This window comes from Dendropsophus ebraccatus, chromosome 6 (assembly GCF_027789765.1).
Source record: "Dendropsophus ebraccatus isolate aDenEbr1 chromosome 6, aDenEbr1.pat, whole genome shotgun sequence".
Taxonomy (NCBI): domain Eukaryota; kingdom Metazoa; phylum Chordata; class Amphibia; order Anura; family Hylidae; genus Dendropsophus; species Dendropsophus ebraccatus.
In genome coordinates this window covers 67,023,332-67,042,190 of record NC_091459.1, presented here as the reverse complement: position 1 = coordinate 67,042,190, position 18,859 = coordinate 67,023,332, and the positions used below count along the sequence as shown (strand labels likewise).

Here is an 18,859-nt window from a genome sequence, read left to right as displayed (position 1 = left end):
TGTTCCTTTGTAGTGTCATTGTATGTATTCTAATAGATTCAATGGTGACTCATTAATTAGGTCTGTGTTGCCTGTTTGCATTGGGCTAGCCGCCCCTGCGTTGGCCACGTTTCGGCTGCCATCTTGACCCTTCGGGATGCCTAGGAGGACACGTGACCGAACAACATTACTGCTGGGCACTGGCACAATTCTGTGAGCTCCCTTAAACCTTCCTTCTCTTTATAGCCACTTGCGGCATTGGTCTTATAACCTGCCGGTGTACACAGTGCTGCACTCTGCAACGGGGAAAGGGATCGAACTCACGGTAATCGTGAGTGACGCGCTAACGGGTTGCCATGGTGACAGTGGTCGCTGTAGTTCCGTAGTGAATCCGCACGGGACGGATGCCCCCCAGATATCTCGGTAAATCCCGGGATAATCCGTATAAATCCGGGCAGGCCGGGGGCACTGGGTAAGAAGCTGGGAAATCTATCAATAGAAAACAGTTTTGTAAAGTTTCTAAAAACATCCGACTGCTGAGCGATCAGCTGATCCCACACTCCTGGGTCCAAGGATCTCCACTTCCACGCTCCGATCCTCCAGGGGGCGATAAAGAGCGCTGCGGGGGGGGTCAGAAACATACGATGATTCCCCAGCTCTGGAGAAAGGTCCAAGTGTAAGAGCCGCTAATGTTTCTCCCTATAAAACACACTGACTGGGTAACCGCTCTGGCGAGAGCCCGGCAGCTGCCTCTCTCGCTGTACCCGGGCTAGCCGCGCATCACTCTCACTGTGCCCTCCCCCGGAACAAGGGGCAGCCCCGGGCCAGTGCTCAGGCGGTCACGTGCTCCTCCCCGGCTGTGCTTCGCACTCTGCTGGTTGTTTGTCCCTTGTGATGCTCCGTACAGGAGGCGTCGTACTGTTTTTGGCCAGGAGGAAGCCGGAGGATTGGGGCAGTTGTTTTGTGTGCTGAGTGTACCGGCTGCCCCCTCCAGCAGAGCCCGGAGCGGACACAGCAGCTGTAGCGGAGGCGGTGTGTGAGAGCCGAGCCCCGGCACCGTGCTGCCAGCGGGCTGCCTGTGTATGGGCCTGGCTATAGGACGCTCACGTTGCCCGTAGTGCTCTCCCTGTCCTCTGGATCGTGTAGCCCGTCTACTGACATGTGTGAGAGCATGGAGAGGAGCGTGGAGAGGAGCCGGATCCGCCACATGGCTTGCTCTGCGGAGGTAAATCTATGTCCGCCCCCTGTAGTGTGGAGACTGCTGACCTGGGGTAACCCTGCAGTGTCTGTGGGGCCCGCACTATGGAGGGGCCACAGAGTGTGTGTCTGTGGGGGGCTGTAGAGTATGTGTGTCTGGGGGGGCCACAAAGTGAGTGGGGGGCTATGGTGGAGTGTGTACACCTGTGGCATCAGCACCATAGAGTGTGTGTGTCTGGGGGCCTTCACCATAGGGGGGTTACAGAGCGTCTATGCTGTGCCTTTGTTCTGTATACATTGGTGTGCAGGAGAAGCAGGTGTCTCTCCTATGGGTGAGCTGCCTCTGTAGATCCCCAGCCATGGACATGCATGCATGACAATGGCTGATCATATGTAAAGGTATGCCCTCTTTGTCTGTCGCCCCTCAGGTTCATCAGCTGGGGGCAAAATGTTATCACAGAATATATTCTGACTGTGGCCATACATGTAAAATCTTATGTCCTCCCTCCTGCATTAAGGGCCTCCAGCCAGACCCTCTCATTGGCTGTTTGTTATACAATTATGTTCTTGTCACTCAGAAATTGTGCAAATTTCCATGTTAAAAGCCATGCCATTGACTTCAATGGGAAGCTGAATTCTGATTCCCCATCTGCTGCATGAATCCAGGGTTGGATTTTAATTCTTTGTGTAAACATAGCCTTTGTTTTTACCTGAAAAATCTGTGCAGTATTAACGTTCTTCTATGTTTCATAGGCCGGATTCGCACAAACCTTACATGTGCATTTTATGTTTGCAAGTTCTTTTTTGACCAGAATTTAAATGACCTGAACTGACAGTATTATAGAACTCTATTAGACCCCGCAGGATTTGCCGCCAGAAAAGTGCGTTAATCGAATGCCTGTGTCTGTCCTAATAGATGTTAGGCTGTGGTCACACATTGTGTTTTTGAGGAGATTGAATCAGAGTCTTGATAAAGTTCTGCACAAAGGGCAATATTTTCCTGTGATTTGCGCCCTTGCAGGAGAATAGCACTGTTTTTGCTGTGGTTACACCAAAATCCAGGTCACACCAGGTCCAGCTGAAATCTGTAGACTTTTCTCCACTTTTACGAACCTAATGCTGGCAATGATCAACAGTAGATACAGTCTGGCCTGGTACTATGTTCCCCAAAAGGGCAGGCATGCATGTGTGAGAGAGATGGCATACTGCTGTCCTACAAATACAGAATCTTTACCACTGCGTTTCAGGTTAAAGGGTACCTTTCCTTTATAACTTTTAACACCTAAATCAACAGGGGATGTAAAGTAAAGCATGTCTGCAATTCACATATTGCAATTATTTTTTATCATGCTGTAAAACAAAGATACACTTACTTGTATCCAGGTCTAGTCACCTGAAGTCTTGGTCATCTGAGCGCTCACAGTGAAGGCAGTCATGTGACTGATGGACATATTGAGCCCAGACACTCAGTACTGGCCAGGACTTCCTGCATTTATTTTATTTATTTTCCTGCCAAACCAACACAAGACTTAAAGGGGTAGTGCAGTGAAAAACTTTTAACACACGTTAAACAACATTGTAATGTGTGTTATTTATGTGAATGGCCCCCTTCCCCAGAGACTTGACCCAGAAGTGTAATACTGCATACTCACATAATCACTGTCGACCCCTTCCGTCCCGGCCGCCATCTTGCAACGATTACGCCACTCTTCGGGAGGCAGGCCTGACTGCTCCAGCCCTCCCTCGAGCCGGCGATTGGCTGTGCGTAACAGAAGACGTCTGGGGCTACAGCCAATCGTGCACTGGCAAAAAAAAACCCCCACGTTTACCATGTGAGCTTGGGAACGCGATAATTTAATGGCTCTGGCAATTACGTATGCAATTATACCAAATATGTTTGTGGTTTTTTTTTGGGGGGGGGGGGGGGTTTTCACATTAGCTCACATCAGCAGTTGGTGAGCATTACACAGAGAACATGGTATGCGCTGAGCTTGCTGTCTTCCATGTTTTCTGTACTGTATGTTATGCCACACTATTGCACAGCTTAACATACAGCATTGAAAACCAGTGAATCCTGGTATCAAATCAGTTTTCAGCGCTAACTAATAATATTGATATTTCCATGCATTGTGCAAACCTACGGAATGCTGCAGCATGATAAACAGATGTGTTAAAGAAACATGTAGTTTGTGTATAATGCATGTGTAAGATAATATTGGGACACAGGTCAGGTCGATTTTCTAAGCATTTTTTTTTTCTTTTAAGGGTAACATCAAGCTTATGTGGCTAAAAAATGAAAGGACCTAAAACTCCACATCCCGAAAAAAAACGATCTTCAAAATGGTCGAGAGAGAGCGTGCTCCCAAAGATCACTGCAAGTGCCGGCGGTCTTGTGGCTGCTAGGTGCCACAGAAATAGACATTCTCCCTTGGTCAAACAACAGTACTTTGGAGGGTTATGGCCTATGAATAGTTGCAATTGGCTCAACATCGGAAGAGTACCTCTATTTATGATGCAGAGAAAACTCTTTCAGATTGCAGCCTGTGGTAAATTACAGTCTGAGAAGCTCAGAGCAAGAAAGACAAGCTATAGACTACTGGATTTTAACTGGATGTGGTTTCAGAAAGGTTTTTGGAACTGCTGCAAGAAGACTCTGAGAAGCAGGATTCGTAAAGTATTCTCTGTTTTGAAGTTGCAACTTCAGAGATACCTAATAGCTGGACGGAGGTCGTACGATATGAACAATAACACTTCAGGAATTTTATATGAGATCCCACAATGCACGGCCAAAAACTGCCTACAAGGTGATGCTGTCAAGCTGCAGAGTGTGGAAGCTCCATTTGGAAATGCTGTGTCCAGTGTCTCTGTGTTAAGAGACAGCCAGCAACCACTGCTCTGCTCCCCTGCCCAGTGGTGCGGCACGGACACCTTGACCAAGAAAACAAGTGATGTTCATGTTATTAATAACCAGACAGATGACTTGTGTGTATTGCTTACTGAAAAAGAAGTATATATATCATGCCAGGAGGAAACAACTGCCCATGGTGATAAGGACGATGAACCGATTCCCCTGATTCCTGAAAAATTGCAAGAATGTGCAAGTGGTACATTTGGATGTCAGGAAGATGTTTCCATGGAAGTAACAGAGAATGGGGATGGCCCCTGCTCTATGGATTTGGATGACAGTACAGACTCTGACATATTTTGCACCAAATTGTTGGATCACCCTTATTGTAAAAGTCCCATCCAGCTGGCTGAAGGATTGGATATACAGGGCCTGCAGAATGGACAGAAAATTCTCAGCAATGTTGTGGATGAACAAGTTGCATCGAGTATTTGCGGTATGTTCCTGTATATTATAGGTCCCTCATAAGTTAGTGTCACTGTTGTGAATTTTTTTTTATTTTTTTTTTTGCAGAAATCAATAGTCCAGGCGTTTTTAAGAAACGTTGTAATTGGGTTTATTAGCCGAAAAATGCATTTTTATAATGAAAAAGCAGTTTGAAACTCTCCCCCCTGTCTTCATTGTTCTCCTATAGAGAGAGATGAATAAAACACCAAAACAGGACAACAGAGTTAATCTACAAATATCTCACACTTTATCTCCTCTGACGGTCACCACTAACCTCTCTGACCTCTGATTACAGTGTTCACCCAGCTCTGTGCCTGTAATCCTCTGTTATCTGCTTTCTGCTGTGGCTAACTCCCTCCTCCCCTCTCCCGAGTACGTCTGATGCAACAAGTCACAATTTCCTGAATTTTTTTTTTTTTTTTTTTTTTTTGCAGTGGTTGGAAAAGAGGGGGGGGGGGGGGGGACCTGAGAAAAGGCTTTTTAAATGCAGATAATGGCATATTTGGCTAATAAACCCAAATACAAAGTTTCTTAAAATCGCCTGTACTATTGATTTCTGCAAAAAAAAAAAAAAGACTGACTCTTAAGTTTATTGATATTTTACTGGTCTTATAGGGTGACTAGGAAAGGGCCAGTGAATCTTTTAGCAGCAATGTAGGTTCCAAACTGCAGACACTGTTAGATGGCTGCGTCAAGGGGACCTATGATACCTTTCATGTATCTATTTGTGCTTCCAGAAAATAGGAAAATGTTGTTATTCTATGGTGCAAAATGTTAGAGGCCTTTTCAAGTCCCAGATCTGCTGAGGGCTGTTAAAGTGTTACTGTTGTGTGGAGAATCCTTTGACATGTGCACAGGGTGCTGCAGATGAAGGTAAGCCTCTTACCTTCATCCTCTGCGCCATTTGTGTATTAAGTATTTACAGCCACAGGCTAATCAAGCTCTTTGAAGCACTGGGGGCGGAACTACACCTCTAGAAAACTGATCCGGCCTGTCCTGTTGATATTTATTAGGAGGGAAGGGCGGGCCAGTGGTGGATTGTGCTCTGGGGGCAGTATTCCATCCCCCCACTGTGCCAAAGCTCCCGATTAGCCTGTGGATAGAACTATTAAATACCCAGAAAGGATGAAGGTACAGTCATCCTCAGCGCCCTGTGCACAAATGGAAGACATCAGTAGGTTAGATTTGTATATCCTCTATCCAAAGCATATGGGATAAGCTGAAAATGGGGATCCAACCGCTTATACCTCACTAAGTTGTCCCACGAGTCAATGCCACTCTGCTCCATTCATTCTCTATGGGACTTCTAACACTGCCAGGTTTAGCGCTCTATTTACGTGAGGCGACAGTTTACCTTTATTTTGATGATTGGTGGGGTTCCCAGTTGTTGAACCTTCACCATGGAGCTAGTAGCTTATCGGCCGGGAGTCTCACCACTGAGAACCCCACCAATCTGTTTTTTACAGCGCAATCATCTTCCAGGTTAGTCTAGTATGTGGCTGGTGACATCATTTGTATAAGATTGGACAAATGGATCCCAAGTCCAATAGGAGGTATCATCAAGACAAGAGACTACTGAGGATAATCCCCATGAACACCTCTGTTCCCTATTGGTTAAAATATAACTTTTATTAATGAATCACTATTAAAAATGCACAAATTGAAAATAGACAAAAGACGCAAAGTGTGAACAGTGAATTAAAAGGCTTTCCACTATCTGTCCAAGGTGCGATTGTTGGTTGCACCTTATCCACTAGACATCTAAGGGTCGGAAAGCATCACTAGTCGGTTAGTACCCCCATCAGAGTAACCACAATCAATTTACTAGCCCCCCGGGGATAAAGATCAAGAAACCCCGGTTAGTTTAGATTCTTCCTAAATGTGATGTAAAAGAAGGATAACACTGCCCCAGGAGCGATTTTCTTTTTTTTTGCGCATAACGCTCTGATATCTAGCCCCCCGTGTGTCAATATCAGTGTTCTCCTATGTGGCAGACAGGGAAGAGTATTAAAGAGCCCAGCGTCTGACATGTTTCATTGCTCACGCAACTTTCTCAAAGACTATTTGCTCATTTGTATGAGCAAACCAAACCCATGGATGGGCTAATCAAAGTCCTTGCTGTAGGAAGCCTGTACATGACGGACTAAGCAGCAGGACGCTGTGTTTAGTTTACAGCTCATTGCTGTGGTTGCACTGCATGCACAGGTGAAGCATAAAGCACATGTGGATACTGTCACTCTGCCACATCGTGTAACAGGACACTCAATCATGGTCACTAAGAAAATCTTTCCCCCAGTCCAGCTGACGTCAATTGATGTATATTTTGTTTAATGTCTCCTTTTTTCCGCTTATTTCAAGATTTCCTAAATGAAGCTGTAAAGAAATACGGTAGTTTGATTCCGGTGTCTGAAAGAGACCTACTTCTCCGGTTAAAAGAGGTTTTTAACCAAGACTTTTCTGACAGGTATGATATTTAATACTTTTAATACAAATCTTCAGCTGGAGAATTGACTATAAATCATGTGATAAGAATAAATATATATTGCCCCCCCCCCCCCAACAAGGCCAGTGATCTAGCGAGCAGCCACTGTGATAGTATGTAATTGAAAGTGCTTCTGACTACCCTGTCACAGGTAGTGTGAGGATGGTATTCTGAAAATCTCTAGTGCCTGCTGCCTTCAAGTGGTGGGAAGTATTTCACTGCCAGGTTCAGATCATTGCAACTATGCGTAAGGTGGAGACAGTGTATTTATAGAAGTTTTATTCTTTGCATTATTTTCAAGTGTTCAGTACTGTTCTGCATTGTAAAACTACATTATTCTTTGTATTCTTAAAGAGGATGTACCACCAGGTATGTCCTCTTTAACCTGACACAGGGATAGAACGAGATTTGATTAATGTATTCTCTTAGGTTTCTTTTGCAGTAATCATTACTTAGTGTAAGGGCCTCCTTGGGATTTTAGGCAGATGCTAACTTTCTTGCTCACTTGAACACATGGGGGGAGATTTATCAAAGGGTGTAAAATTTAGACTGGTGCAAACTGCCCACAGCAACCAATTACAGCTCGGCTTTAGGCAGTGCTGAAAGGAAAGCTGAGCTGTGATTGGTTGCTGTGGGCAGTTTGCACCAGTCTAAATTTTACACCCTTTAATAAATCTCCCCCATGGGATTTACCTTTCTGTAAGGCCGGTATACCTAGTATTGTGCTCCATAAATTAGGAGAAGTAAGTATAAGTAAAAACCAGTTTGTGGAAACTTGGTGTTTAGTCCTCACTGTTTAAAGTGTCACTGTCATAATAAAAAAAACTTCTGACATGTCATAAAGACGTATCAAAAGTTTTAAATGGTCCAGGTCGCAGCTTTCAGACCTGTACCAATTGGGAGAAAGAGCGGGGAGAAGACCACACTGCAGCGCGTCCTCTATTTCCTCTGAGTTAGAAAAAAAAAAGTGTTGTACTTAGAAAAAAAAAAAAAAAGGTTGGGCCCCATAAAGTTCCATTATAACTCAAGAGCGGGGAGAGGACTCACTTTAGCAGTCTTCTCACCGCTTGTTCACCTGATCTGTGTGGGTCGGAACACTTGGGCCTGGGCCGATCAAAACTTTTGACATTTCTTTAATGTGTCAAAAGTTTTTTTTTTTTTTTTTTTTGTAACAGTGACACTTTAAGACCATTTTTATTTTACAATATCTGGGTAAAATAGACAGGTTTCTGTTAAATGTCACTAGGTTTATGCTGCCTGTGTCTATGATATGAGGATGTTAGAGGAATGGTTGTATGTTCGCATCACGATTTAGCCCTCCCTGGCATGGATATGTCAAAATAAAAATCAATAAATAGGGTGCTAAATAGATATGAGCGAACCGGGTTCGAGTTGATCCGAACCCGAACGTTCAGCATTTGATTAGCTGGGGCTGCAGAACTTGGATAAAGCTCTAAGGTTGTCTGGAAAACATGGATACAGCCAATGACTATATCAATGTTTTCCACATAGCCTTAGGGCTTTATCCAAGTTCAGTAGCCACCGCTAATCAAATGCCGAAAGTTCAGGTTCGGATCGACTCGAGCATGCTCAAGGTTCGCTCATCTCTAGTGCTAAAGTATCTGTTATACAGATAGGTATGGACCCTGTTACTTTTTTTTTTTTTTTATGAAAACCGTCCAACAGTAATAAATGTGTACAGCATATATTAAGAAATTTTTAAAGAAGTCTGGTAAACATTTTTATTAGAGTATTGTATTGCCCTCAAAGTTATACAAATCACCAATAGACACTTATTATGGGAAATGCACATAAAGTGCTTTTTTCCCTGCACTTACTACTGCATCAAGGCTTCACTTCCTGGATAACATGGTGATGTCACGACCAGGGCTGTGGAGTCGGAGTTGAAGCTAGTTTTGGCTGGAGTCTGAAAAAAAATGTATCGACTCCAGCTTAAAAAAAATCTTTAAAAAATGTAGAATTGAATTTTAACATGAATTTTACAAGTTTTGCTCATGAATATATATTATGAGCAATATTCTAATAGGACACTGGCCTTATTACTAGGGGGGTCATGGAAAAGTTGTCGGTCACTATTTGGCAGTTTGCTTCTGAGCTGGAAGAGTCTATTGTGTGGGGGGAGATCTGTGCTGTTCTCTTCCTGGATGCTGGATGACTGTATATGAAGACATCTCTGTAATATAGAGGAGGAGGAGAAGACAAAAGTAGTGTAGCTGTAACCTCTGTCTTCAGTGTGGTGTTTTCTCTCTGGGAGAAGATTGTGTGTTTTTCTTCAGTGTTCTATGGCTGTAGCAGGCTGTGTGTGTGTGTGTGTGTGTGTGTGTGTGTGTGTGTGTGTGTGTGCGCGCGCTATGGCTGCAGCAGGCTGTTTGTATGTGTGCTATGGCCGCAGCAGGCTGTGTGTATGTGTGCTATGGCCGCAGCAGGCTGTGTGTGTGTGTGGTGTGCGCTATTGCTGCAGCAGGCTGTGTGTGTGTGTGTGCTATGGCTGCAGCAGGCTGTGTGTGTGCGCTATGGCCGCAGCAGGCTGTGTGTGTGTGTGCGCTATGGCTGCAGCAGGCTGTGTGTGTGTGCGCGCGCTATGGCTGCAGCAGGCTGTGTGTGTGTGTGTGTGTGTGTGTGTGTGCGCGCGCGTGTATGCTATGGCTGCAGCAAGCTGTGTGTGTGTGCGTACAATTGCGTGCCCCCACAGTGACCACCTATATCACTGTGTGACCTCTATATCACTATGTGTGACCCTTCTCTATATTACTATGTGTGACCCCCTGTATATCACTATGGCTGACCTCTATATCACAGTGTTTCTTTAAGTATGGTGAATATTTAGTTAAAAACATAGACTGTCAGCAGGAAAAGACCACCTGCTCCATCTAGTCTACTTCTGAGTTGTTCAGGACATGGAGGCTGGAGACTGGCTGCATCCACTGCACACACAGGAGAAGCTGCTTTATATCTTTCCTTATTCCCTCAGAAGTCGCCCCAGGATCATGTAGGACATTAGGGAGAAGCTGCTGAGCCAGTATGATAAATAACTCCCCTGGTATATGACTGGCCATTTATGAAGAAGCAGGAGTCGTAGTCGGTCCTGATAAAATTCAGGAGTCTGAGTCGGAGCTATGGCTTACCGACTCCACAGCCCTGGTCAAGACCCGACTCACAGAGCTGTGCAGGCTGTGGCTGCTGGAGAGGATGATGACAGAGGGATGCTTAGTGTCCCTCCAGTGCCCTGTATATTGGTGATTTGTATAACTTTTGGGGGGCAATACAATACAGTGGTACCTTGGTTTAAGAGTAATTTGCTTTAAGAGCTCACAGTTTTTAAAAATTGTGACTTCGTTTAAGAGCATTGCTTTGGTTTAAGACCTGGTTGGAGCACGAGTGGAGGAGGGCATGGTCTGCATAGTGGCGTCTACAGTCCTGTACTCTGCTATGATTTGGAAGGTGAGGGAGACTTCCTGGGTCAGATCCACTTTAGGCTGGAGCTTCCATCAGGGGACAGAACGGTGGAGGTAATCTCTTCATAGCTATAACCCCTCTCTCCCCAGACAGACAGTGCTGCATTATGTGCCCACATATTCCCCGCTCATTCCTTCATGCTGCCTGCAGTCTCTGTCCGCCCTTGTGTTTCCCATCCTCTCCATTACTGTACAGTAACTTATAATATCACATATTCAGCTGTTTCTGAATGTTTCTTTCATTTGTTTTACATGTTGTTCAGAATTATAAATCATTATTTTTGGATGTGGAACAAATTGTCTGCATTTCTATGATTTCTTATGGGAAAATTTGCTTTGGTTTAAAAGTTGATTTGGATTACAAGCACAGAAGGAATTATGCTCTTAATCCAAGGCACCACTGTACTTTAATAAAAATTTTGCTGGACTTCTCCTTTAACCAAATTAACAGACAATGTATGAAGAATACATAATGAAAGCATCTAGGGACAGTTTAGATTTTTTTTTTTGTTGTTTAACAACCAAAGAACAAAAAGCAAACTCTGAACAATCAAGATCACACGTTCCTAAAGAACTTAGGCCCCGTTGCTTTTAGTGCCCCAAATGTAGTCAGCTGTGAGTTTGTTTGTTTTCTCAGCATATGCACAGGTTTTGTTTCTCAAATGTCTGGTTTTCTTATCTGTGCTTGAAAAATGCCATTTTCATAGAGCCCTAGTTCTATGTGCCTCTTCTCTGGCTATATGCACAGCGTCTCATCTGACCCTTGAGACGAGCAGTTTATTTCCATAATCACTGGGGACTTGGCACTGCACCTAGATCGACATCCCTGTGTCTGAGACAGAGAGCCACGCTGCACATGTGCTCAGTGTATCACTCTGTGCCAGAGAAATACACTGAGGGCTGTAACAACCACCTGGGGGCTTGTGTGCTCAAGCTATAGTGGTGGCGCGGGGCCAAGAGTGAGCAGAGGGGTAAGGATAAGTGCATTTTCTCCTTCCCTTTTATCCTGTTGATGCTTTTTGAATCTGGTCAAGCAACAAAACACAGTAATTACTGAACTGAAGGAGATCAGTGAAAAACAGTGCAAAACAAGAGTCCGTGTTGCCTAGGTTGCAAGTCTCAAAACACAGGAATAGCCAGATATCCCTTGCCTGTTGCCACTGGGTGCCTCCATGATGGGAAGAGCACCACACCAGGCTCCACGGAATCATGTTTTGCATATTTTAATTTTTGGGGGCATCAGTGGAGACTCTTGATTTAGAACTTCATTGGAATTTTTTCACTGATCTCCTCCTTGAGTTCAGTGACTACAGTGTTTTGTTGGTTGATTTGTCATTGCCCCAACTAGCCAGAATCCTGCTCCACACTGACGAGGGGCAAATACCCCGAAACAGCTGTCTGTGGATGGATGCCTGCATTGGCAACCCCCTGTCATGTAGCAATACTCCCACCTTGAGTTAGACTTTGACACAAAAGGGCCCACCCTGTTGTTTCTCTATGTTCCAATACTCGCAACAGAGTGGGACTTAAGGGGCTATCTATCGGGGTGGTGTGGTGCTCTCATCATGGAGGCACCCCGTGGCAACAGGCTAGGGATATCTGGCTATTTCCATGTTTTGAGACTCGCAACCTGGAATCTGGTCAAGGCATTAAAATTTCAATGTACAACTAGTAATTTCTGTCTTACTATATGTCCTCTCTTAGGATACCCTTCATTAGAAAGGAAATGGCAAAGTATAGAGCCAAGAATTCCAAAACTCCTGGTTGTGGTTTCCAGGTATGCTACAAAAAACACACACTTTACCTGGAAGATCTTGTAACCCTCGATGAACAACAGTGGCTCAACGACCAGGTAGGAAGCGCTGAAGTGTTTTAATTACCTCCATTTTTACCTACTTGTGTCTACATATTTATTTATTTTTTTGGAATGCCATACATTTTAAGATCTTTTTGTTTGCTTGTTATTTATTAACAAGCATTTTGATGGTTTACACACTATAAAAAAAATACACTGTGCCAGATTTGTGCTGTTTAACAGTAAGGGTATGTGCAAACTATGGAATCCGCACATAGAACTTGAAGCGGATTCCGTCTCGCGTCCCTGCTTGAAATTCTGCCCATCTCATGGGCTCCATTCTATGCTTGGACAGATTCCGCCGTCCGCCCATATAATTGACATGGGTGGAGGGTAACATCTGCCTGAGCATAGAATGGAGTCTATGGCATGGGCGGAACTTCAAGGGGGGTGCGCGGTGAATCCGCTTCAAGTTCTATGCGCAAATTCTGTAGTGTGCACATACCCTTAGGCAGTGTTCCAACACAGGTTTTTTTTTGCAGCGATGTTGAAAAAACGTTATTTTACAGGCAAAATGTACTTGTTTTATTTCTAATATTTACTAATATACATTTTATTCCATATACTGTATATAGGGGATAACTACTTTAGAAGCCCTTTAAAGGCTCTCTATTTTCCACTACTGTGATAATGCTGTTTTTTTTTTTTTTTTTCTTTGGTAGGTCATTAACATGTATGGTGACCTCATAATGGATACTGCACCAGACAAGGTGGGTTTTTTTAGTTGTATATTTCTGTGTGGCAGTATCACCATCTAAAGTTGGTTAAGAAGCTTTGCCAAATATGACTTCAAGGAGTTTTAGGAAATGTGACGTAACTTCAGCATGCTTCATATCTAGTGGCTGTAGTGTAAATTTTCACTATTAATTTCACCACTTGCAAAGCAGAATTAGCATGTAACGTGCAGGTGTGAAACCTACAAAAGAGGTGTTAATGCTATCATGCTTAAATTGCTGCAATGTTAATGTTCATGTCAGAGAGGTTATAGCATAGTCCCTGTAACCTCATCTGTTTATATGGATCCACTATACATGCTACACAGTAAGGGTAGGTTCATACTGAGGAATTCTCGCGGATAATGTCTGCGGAATTCCACGCGCCTTTCCGCCGGCTCCATAGACACCATTCTATGGGCAGGCTTATTTTGCTATCCGTTGAAAGAAGTGACATGTCACTACTTTCAGCGGATAGCGGAATACGCCGTCCCATAGAATGGTGTCTATGGAGCCGGCGGAAAGGCGCGCGGCCGTGCGCGCGGACAGCCGACGGAATTCCACAGAGTTTATCCGCAAGAATTCCTCAGTATGAACCCACCCTAAAGGAATAGCCTATTATCCAGGCCTTGATGCACTACAGACAGAGGGCCACATGTATCATCCTGCGAATGGATGATTTTCGGCGGAAAGTGCCGATTTGTGTATTGTTTTATACGCAAATGGCCGATTTGCGAATAAAATATTTGCAAATCGGCACTTTCCACCGAGTACGCCAGGGGGCGGAAAGGGGGTGTGCAGAGTCCGCGCGATTTACCATCCGTTCCGCCCAAATATACGCCGAAAACCTACTCCAGTCCTCAGCTGGCGTAGGTTTTCGGCGGTGCGCCCCGGATTTATGTAGAGGCAGTCCGCCTCTACATAAATCTCCGTAGCGCCGGAGCTGCGGGGGCATTTTTAAGTCCGGCGTAAAAAACGACGGACTTAATAAATGCCCCCCAGAATCTTTTCGCCTTATCAGAAACATATTGTCTGTTTGAGATACCTTTGCATAGACTGCTTTCTAACCTGGTTTATTTTATTTTTGGGCAGATTCACTTCTTTAACACATTTTTTCATAAACAACTTGTGACCAAAGGATATGATGGGGTGAAACGATGGACTAAAAAGGCAAGTTTTTTTTATTTCATCCAGTATAGTTTTATTGTGAAAGTTCACATAAGCAGTTCCCTCAAGTAGCTTCCATGTTGTATAATCGTCTCTAATAGATTTCTGTTTGGTAAACCTAACTTTACAAGTACATTGAGTTAATTGCTTTGCTTAGTGTCGTATTACTGTGCTTTTTCTAGGTGGACCTTTTCAGGAAGACCTTGCTGTTGATTCCCATACATTTACAAGTTCACTGGGCCCTTGTCGGTGTCCACATCCCAAATAAGACTATATCTTTTTATGACTCCCAAGGCTTACATTTGAAATTTTGTACAGAGGTAAGGGACTGGCATCTTTACTTTCAATGCAGGGCAAATTGCATAATTGCAGGACCTGTTTCAAGGAATCCACCTGAATTCCCAATGCGGCTTGGTGCATGCACATTAGTCTAGTTTACTTTTATTCATGCTCACACTGGCCAAGGTAGTCATAGTGTTTCATTAACCTTGGATAGACAGGTTTAGCAGTGAGCCTAGACAGTGTCTAAATATTAATGGTTACATATTATATAATCAGTCTAACCAAATGCTAAAAGACTCAGAATAGGCTGTAGTTAAATTTGTTAAAATAACTCAAAAATTACAGAATTGTAAAGAAGTTATTAATTCCATATTTTATCCATATATTGCATTCTGGCTTATATACACCCCTAGAGATACACCCCTGCCATCAGCATTAAGGATTCTGGACAACTTAGTATAAAAAAATCATAGGAATACCACTCCTAATGGGGTAGTCTGGAGATTATATATATATATATATATATATATATTATATAATATATATATATAATCTCTACTTTTTACCCCAGGAAAATCTGGAAAGTCAGGGGTCGTCTTATAGGGCAGGTGCTGAAAAACTTTGAAACAGGACTACTGGACTTTAAGGATTTTAAATGGGAAAAGTTGGGGGTCATCTTATACGCCCAAAAATACTGTGTGTGTGTATGAATATATAATATAAATATATACACACACACACACACATGGGCTGTGACCCCACTCAGTAGTGTGTGGATCCCGCCTGCAATCACCAGCCGGGGACAGCTACATTTAAATGGCTATAAACAAGCTATCCCTGGTGTCTAGTGACCGAAAAGTGCCCCGGGGGAAGGGGTTAAATCATATTGCAAAACAGATAACCTTTTTAAACATATAGGGGGAGATTTATCAAACATGGTGTAAAGTAGAACTGGCTCAGTTGCCCCTAGCAACCAATCAGATTCCACCTTTCATTGTCCAAAGAGTCTATGAGGAATAAAAAGTGGAATCTGATTGGTTGCTAGGGGCAACTGAGCCAGTTTCACTTTACACCATGTTTGATAAATCTCCCCCATGTTGTCTACAGGAAATAGAATTATTGAGGTGGTTTGTGTTGATTAAGGGTAGCTTCACACGTACCGTATCGCTGCGTATTTAACGCTGCGTTTTTATCGCTGTGTGTTTGGTGCGACTTTTATGTTCGAGTTTTGATTTTCACATGATTTTCATGTGAAAATCAAAACTCGCACGTAAAAATCGCACCAAAAACGCAGCGATACGGTACATGTGAAGCTACCTTTAATGAAATATTATTGCTTTATATTTTCTGCAGAACATCCTCAAGTACCTTATGACAGAAGCCAGGGAAAAAAATCGTCCTGAATTTCTTCATGGTTGGCAGACTACTGTAAAAAAGGTAAAAAGTCCAGGGGTTTCAGTCTAGCAGGAATAACTAATTACTGATGAAAAAACAGCAATCTTCGATTATTACAGCATCAAATCAGGAATGATCTCATCAGTAGAAGAATAAAGTATAAAAGAAGTGAAAATAGGAAAATGGTTTGTGCATTTCTATTGCAATGAGTGTGGAAGCAACGTTGGACGTTTACAGTAACTAGTTGCATAACCTCAGATTTAGAGTAAATGAATACCTACTTGTGTTTTATTGAGTAAGAATAATCTAACCGTTTTTTTTCCCCTGTATCAGTGCATTCCACAACAGAAGAATGACTTTGACTGTGGCGTGTTTATGCTTCAGGTAAGTGCCTAGCTATTTGCACTAGCCATATCGAGCACTTTGGCACTTGTGTATCTGTGACTGATCCATGACTAGGGTCCAGATATGCTAAAACTATAATTCTATGAGCGACTTAGCTGGACAGTCTTAAATTGCGCTGAGGCTGACTGAGAAACATGGCGCATTCTGGAACAGTGATCTCACTCTGCTTTCTTAACCCCATCAGCTCACAGCACACTAGATTTATGTAGGGGTGCACTCCTCTAAGTAAATCCAGGGGTATCTGAGCTGCCAGTGCGCCTTTACTGAAATCCACACCAGCAGATTTGAGCTTCAGCTAGGTGCACATGCAGAGGTTATGTTCCCTCCAGTGTATCCTATTCATATTTGCAATATTTATCGAAATGTTGCGGTTTCCTTACCTAAACCATATGGCTCAGTTGTCATGAAATGCCAGCAAACGTATCCTATTAAAGAGCAGTGATTGGCAACAATAGAGATGTGTGTGATGGACCTCACTGATCCATGTAGTTGTCTGTATGGATTATTATGCTTTATTTATAACAAGTCTTTTTTCTTTTAGTACTGCAAGTGCCTCGCTCAAGAACAGCCTTTTGCGTTCTCCCAAGAAAACATGCCTCGTATCCGGAAGCAGATATACAAAGAACTCTGCGAATGCAGACTTATAGATTGAAGACAATATTAAAGCTGCTCTTTTGTGGCCCATTTGAAAACATACAATCTGTACTTGAATTATTTAATACTTCCACAACTTTTAAGCATAACTTTAGAAGGGTGGCTGGCCCTCCATTGTTACCTCAAATGCTCTTTTTATTTTGTTGAATTCATCTGATTTGGACGGCTTGAATTGGTCAGCTTGTGGGACATCATGGAAAAGCTGCCATGACATCTTTGTGGCTTCATTTTGATTCTGGTATTTATTATTTATTATGTAAGCATGCAATTATGCAAAAGCATGCAGCAGTAAAACCAAGACTGTATATTTGATGCACCTTTTGACTTGTAGATAGAAGTGACAAAGAAAATTTTAATTTTGTTTAAATATATGAACAGGTAAATTTTTTCCTGTAACTATTAAAACTGTATTTACGTTAAAATGTTTTTCCAATGGAAAAATGATTCATTACGTATATTTTGACCAGGCGTATTTTATTTATTGCATCTCACACCTTCCTTTACAGTACATGTTTTTATGGTTAGTTCCACAAAGAATATTGTGGACCTGATCGATTTGCGCAATGTTTGCTTCAACAATGATACTATTTTATTTCATATGCCTCAGTCTTTCTGTATATGTGGAAACCATGAAGAATATGTTCAGTTTATTGGCAGCCTGAATTATGGCCATGGCAGTTGATGTTGTTGCAGACAGTATATCCTACCCACTATACAATGCCAATTTTGATGGTATAATACCACATCAAAATTTCAGTCAGCAAATGTTTCCAAATTCATGAATTCTCATCTCTACTTTTAATTGCCATTATATGTACTCTTAGGGTGCAAAACACACAAGGCAGATCCGCCGACTTCTCGCTGCGGATCCCAAGGAGACCGCCCTGTTAACCCTAACCCCCGCCCCCCCCCCCCGCCAGACAGAGCATATACTGTACCTGCTCCAGGATGCGGCTTGCTTTGGTGGTTCCCGGCTAAACGCCCTGTTCTGCCCCAACGCCAGGGATCCGCAGCAGATTTCGCTGCGAATTTGCAGTGAGAAATCCGCTGCAGATCCGCCCTGTGTGTTTGTACCCTTAAGGTACAAAAGGTTTGGAACCGTACTATAGGATAATAAGGTATTATGTTCTGTGGTTTTTGAGCCAAAGGCAGAAGTGGAACCAGAGAGAAGTGCAAGTCCTTCCTTTGCATTTACCTTTATGTTTTAATCCACTTCTGGCTTTGACTGTTAAAACCACAATGGTGGTCTTAAAAACAAAAAAATTTTACAACCCTGTGTGAGTCCACCCTTCACCAGGGCACAAGTCTGAATAAGAAGGAAAAAGTTGTATTCTGGTTAGTTCTATTCTGATAAGTTACTAATCGAACAGTGCCTCCCCATTTTTGTGGTCAGTGTAAAGAGAATGACTGTGACACTTTGTTAGTGAAGCCATATTGGCTGTCCATATATTTTATACTAAGAATGGGTTTTATTGCCCTACAAAAAAGCAAGACTGCCTTACCTAAGGAAAGCCATTAATGATTTTCTTAAAGGCAGCACGTTAGAAGCAGCTGATGTGTACCTATAGGGTGCTACTGCACTGTTTTTGGGGATATTACAAGTTTATTTAGTATGCTTATGAGCAGTCTGGGTGCACTGTGGGTAGGCTGGCCCACCTCTCCTAAGTAACATTAGCAGAATGGAGCAGAGCTTTGCCCCAATATTTAGTAGAAGTTGTGGGCTGGCCAGGGCAGATCGGTGCACTAAAGGTGGTAGCCTTGTTCCCAGTGCACTGAAATGCCTCATTAGTATATTAAATGAACAACAACTATCCCAAAGCAGTGCAGAGGATGAAGGTAAGGAATTTAGACCTAGACTTAGGGCCCTATTACACGTGAGATTATCGTGCGGAAAATCGTTAA

At 43.1% G+C, this 18,859-nt stretch overlaps 1 protein-coding gene across 2 annotated transcripts; it reads left to right on the top strand.

Moving 5' to 3' along the window:
• Positions 1–348: 348 nt before the first annotated feature.
• Positions 349–17,502, top strand: SENP5 (SUMO specific peptidase 5). 2 transcript variants are annotated; one of them, XM_069973795.1, is made up of 10 exons: positions 349–451; positions 3,442–4,517; positions 6,887–6,992; positions 12,191–12,338; positions 13,004–13,051; positions 14,147–14,224; positions 14,404–14,541; positions 15,857–15,940; positions 16,232–16,282; positions 16,845–17,502. In XM_069973795.1, exons 2-10 carry the CDS (start codon positions 3,470–3,472, stop codon positions 16,953–16,955), a joined length of 1,812 nt encoding a protein of 603 aa, XP_069829896.1. In that variant the 5' UTR covers positions 349–451; positions 3,442–3,469; the 3' UTR covers positions 16,956–17,502. The 2 variants fall into 2 exon arrangements, with proteins under 2 accessions (XP_069829896.1, XP_069829895.1); XM_069973794.1 differs by lacking the exon at positions 349–451 and adding an exon at positions 522–1,204.
• Positions 17,503–18,859: the final 1,357 nt, after the last annotated feature.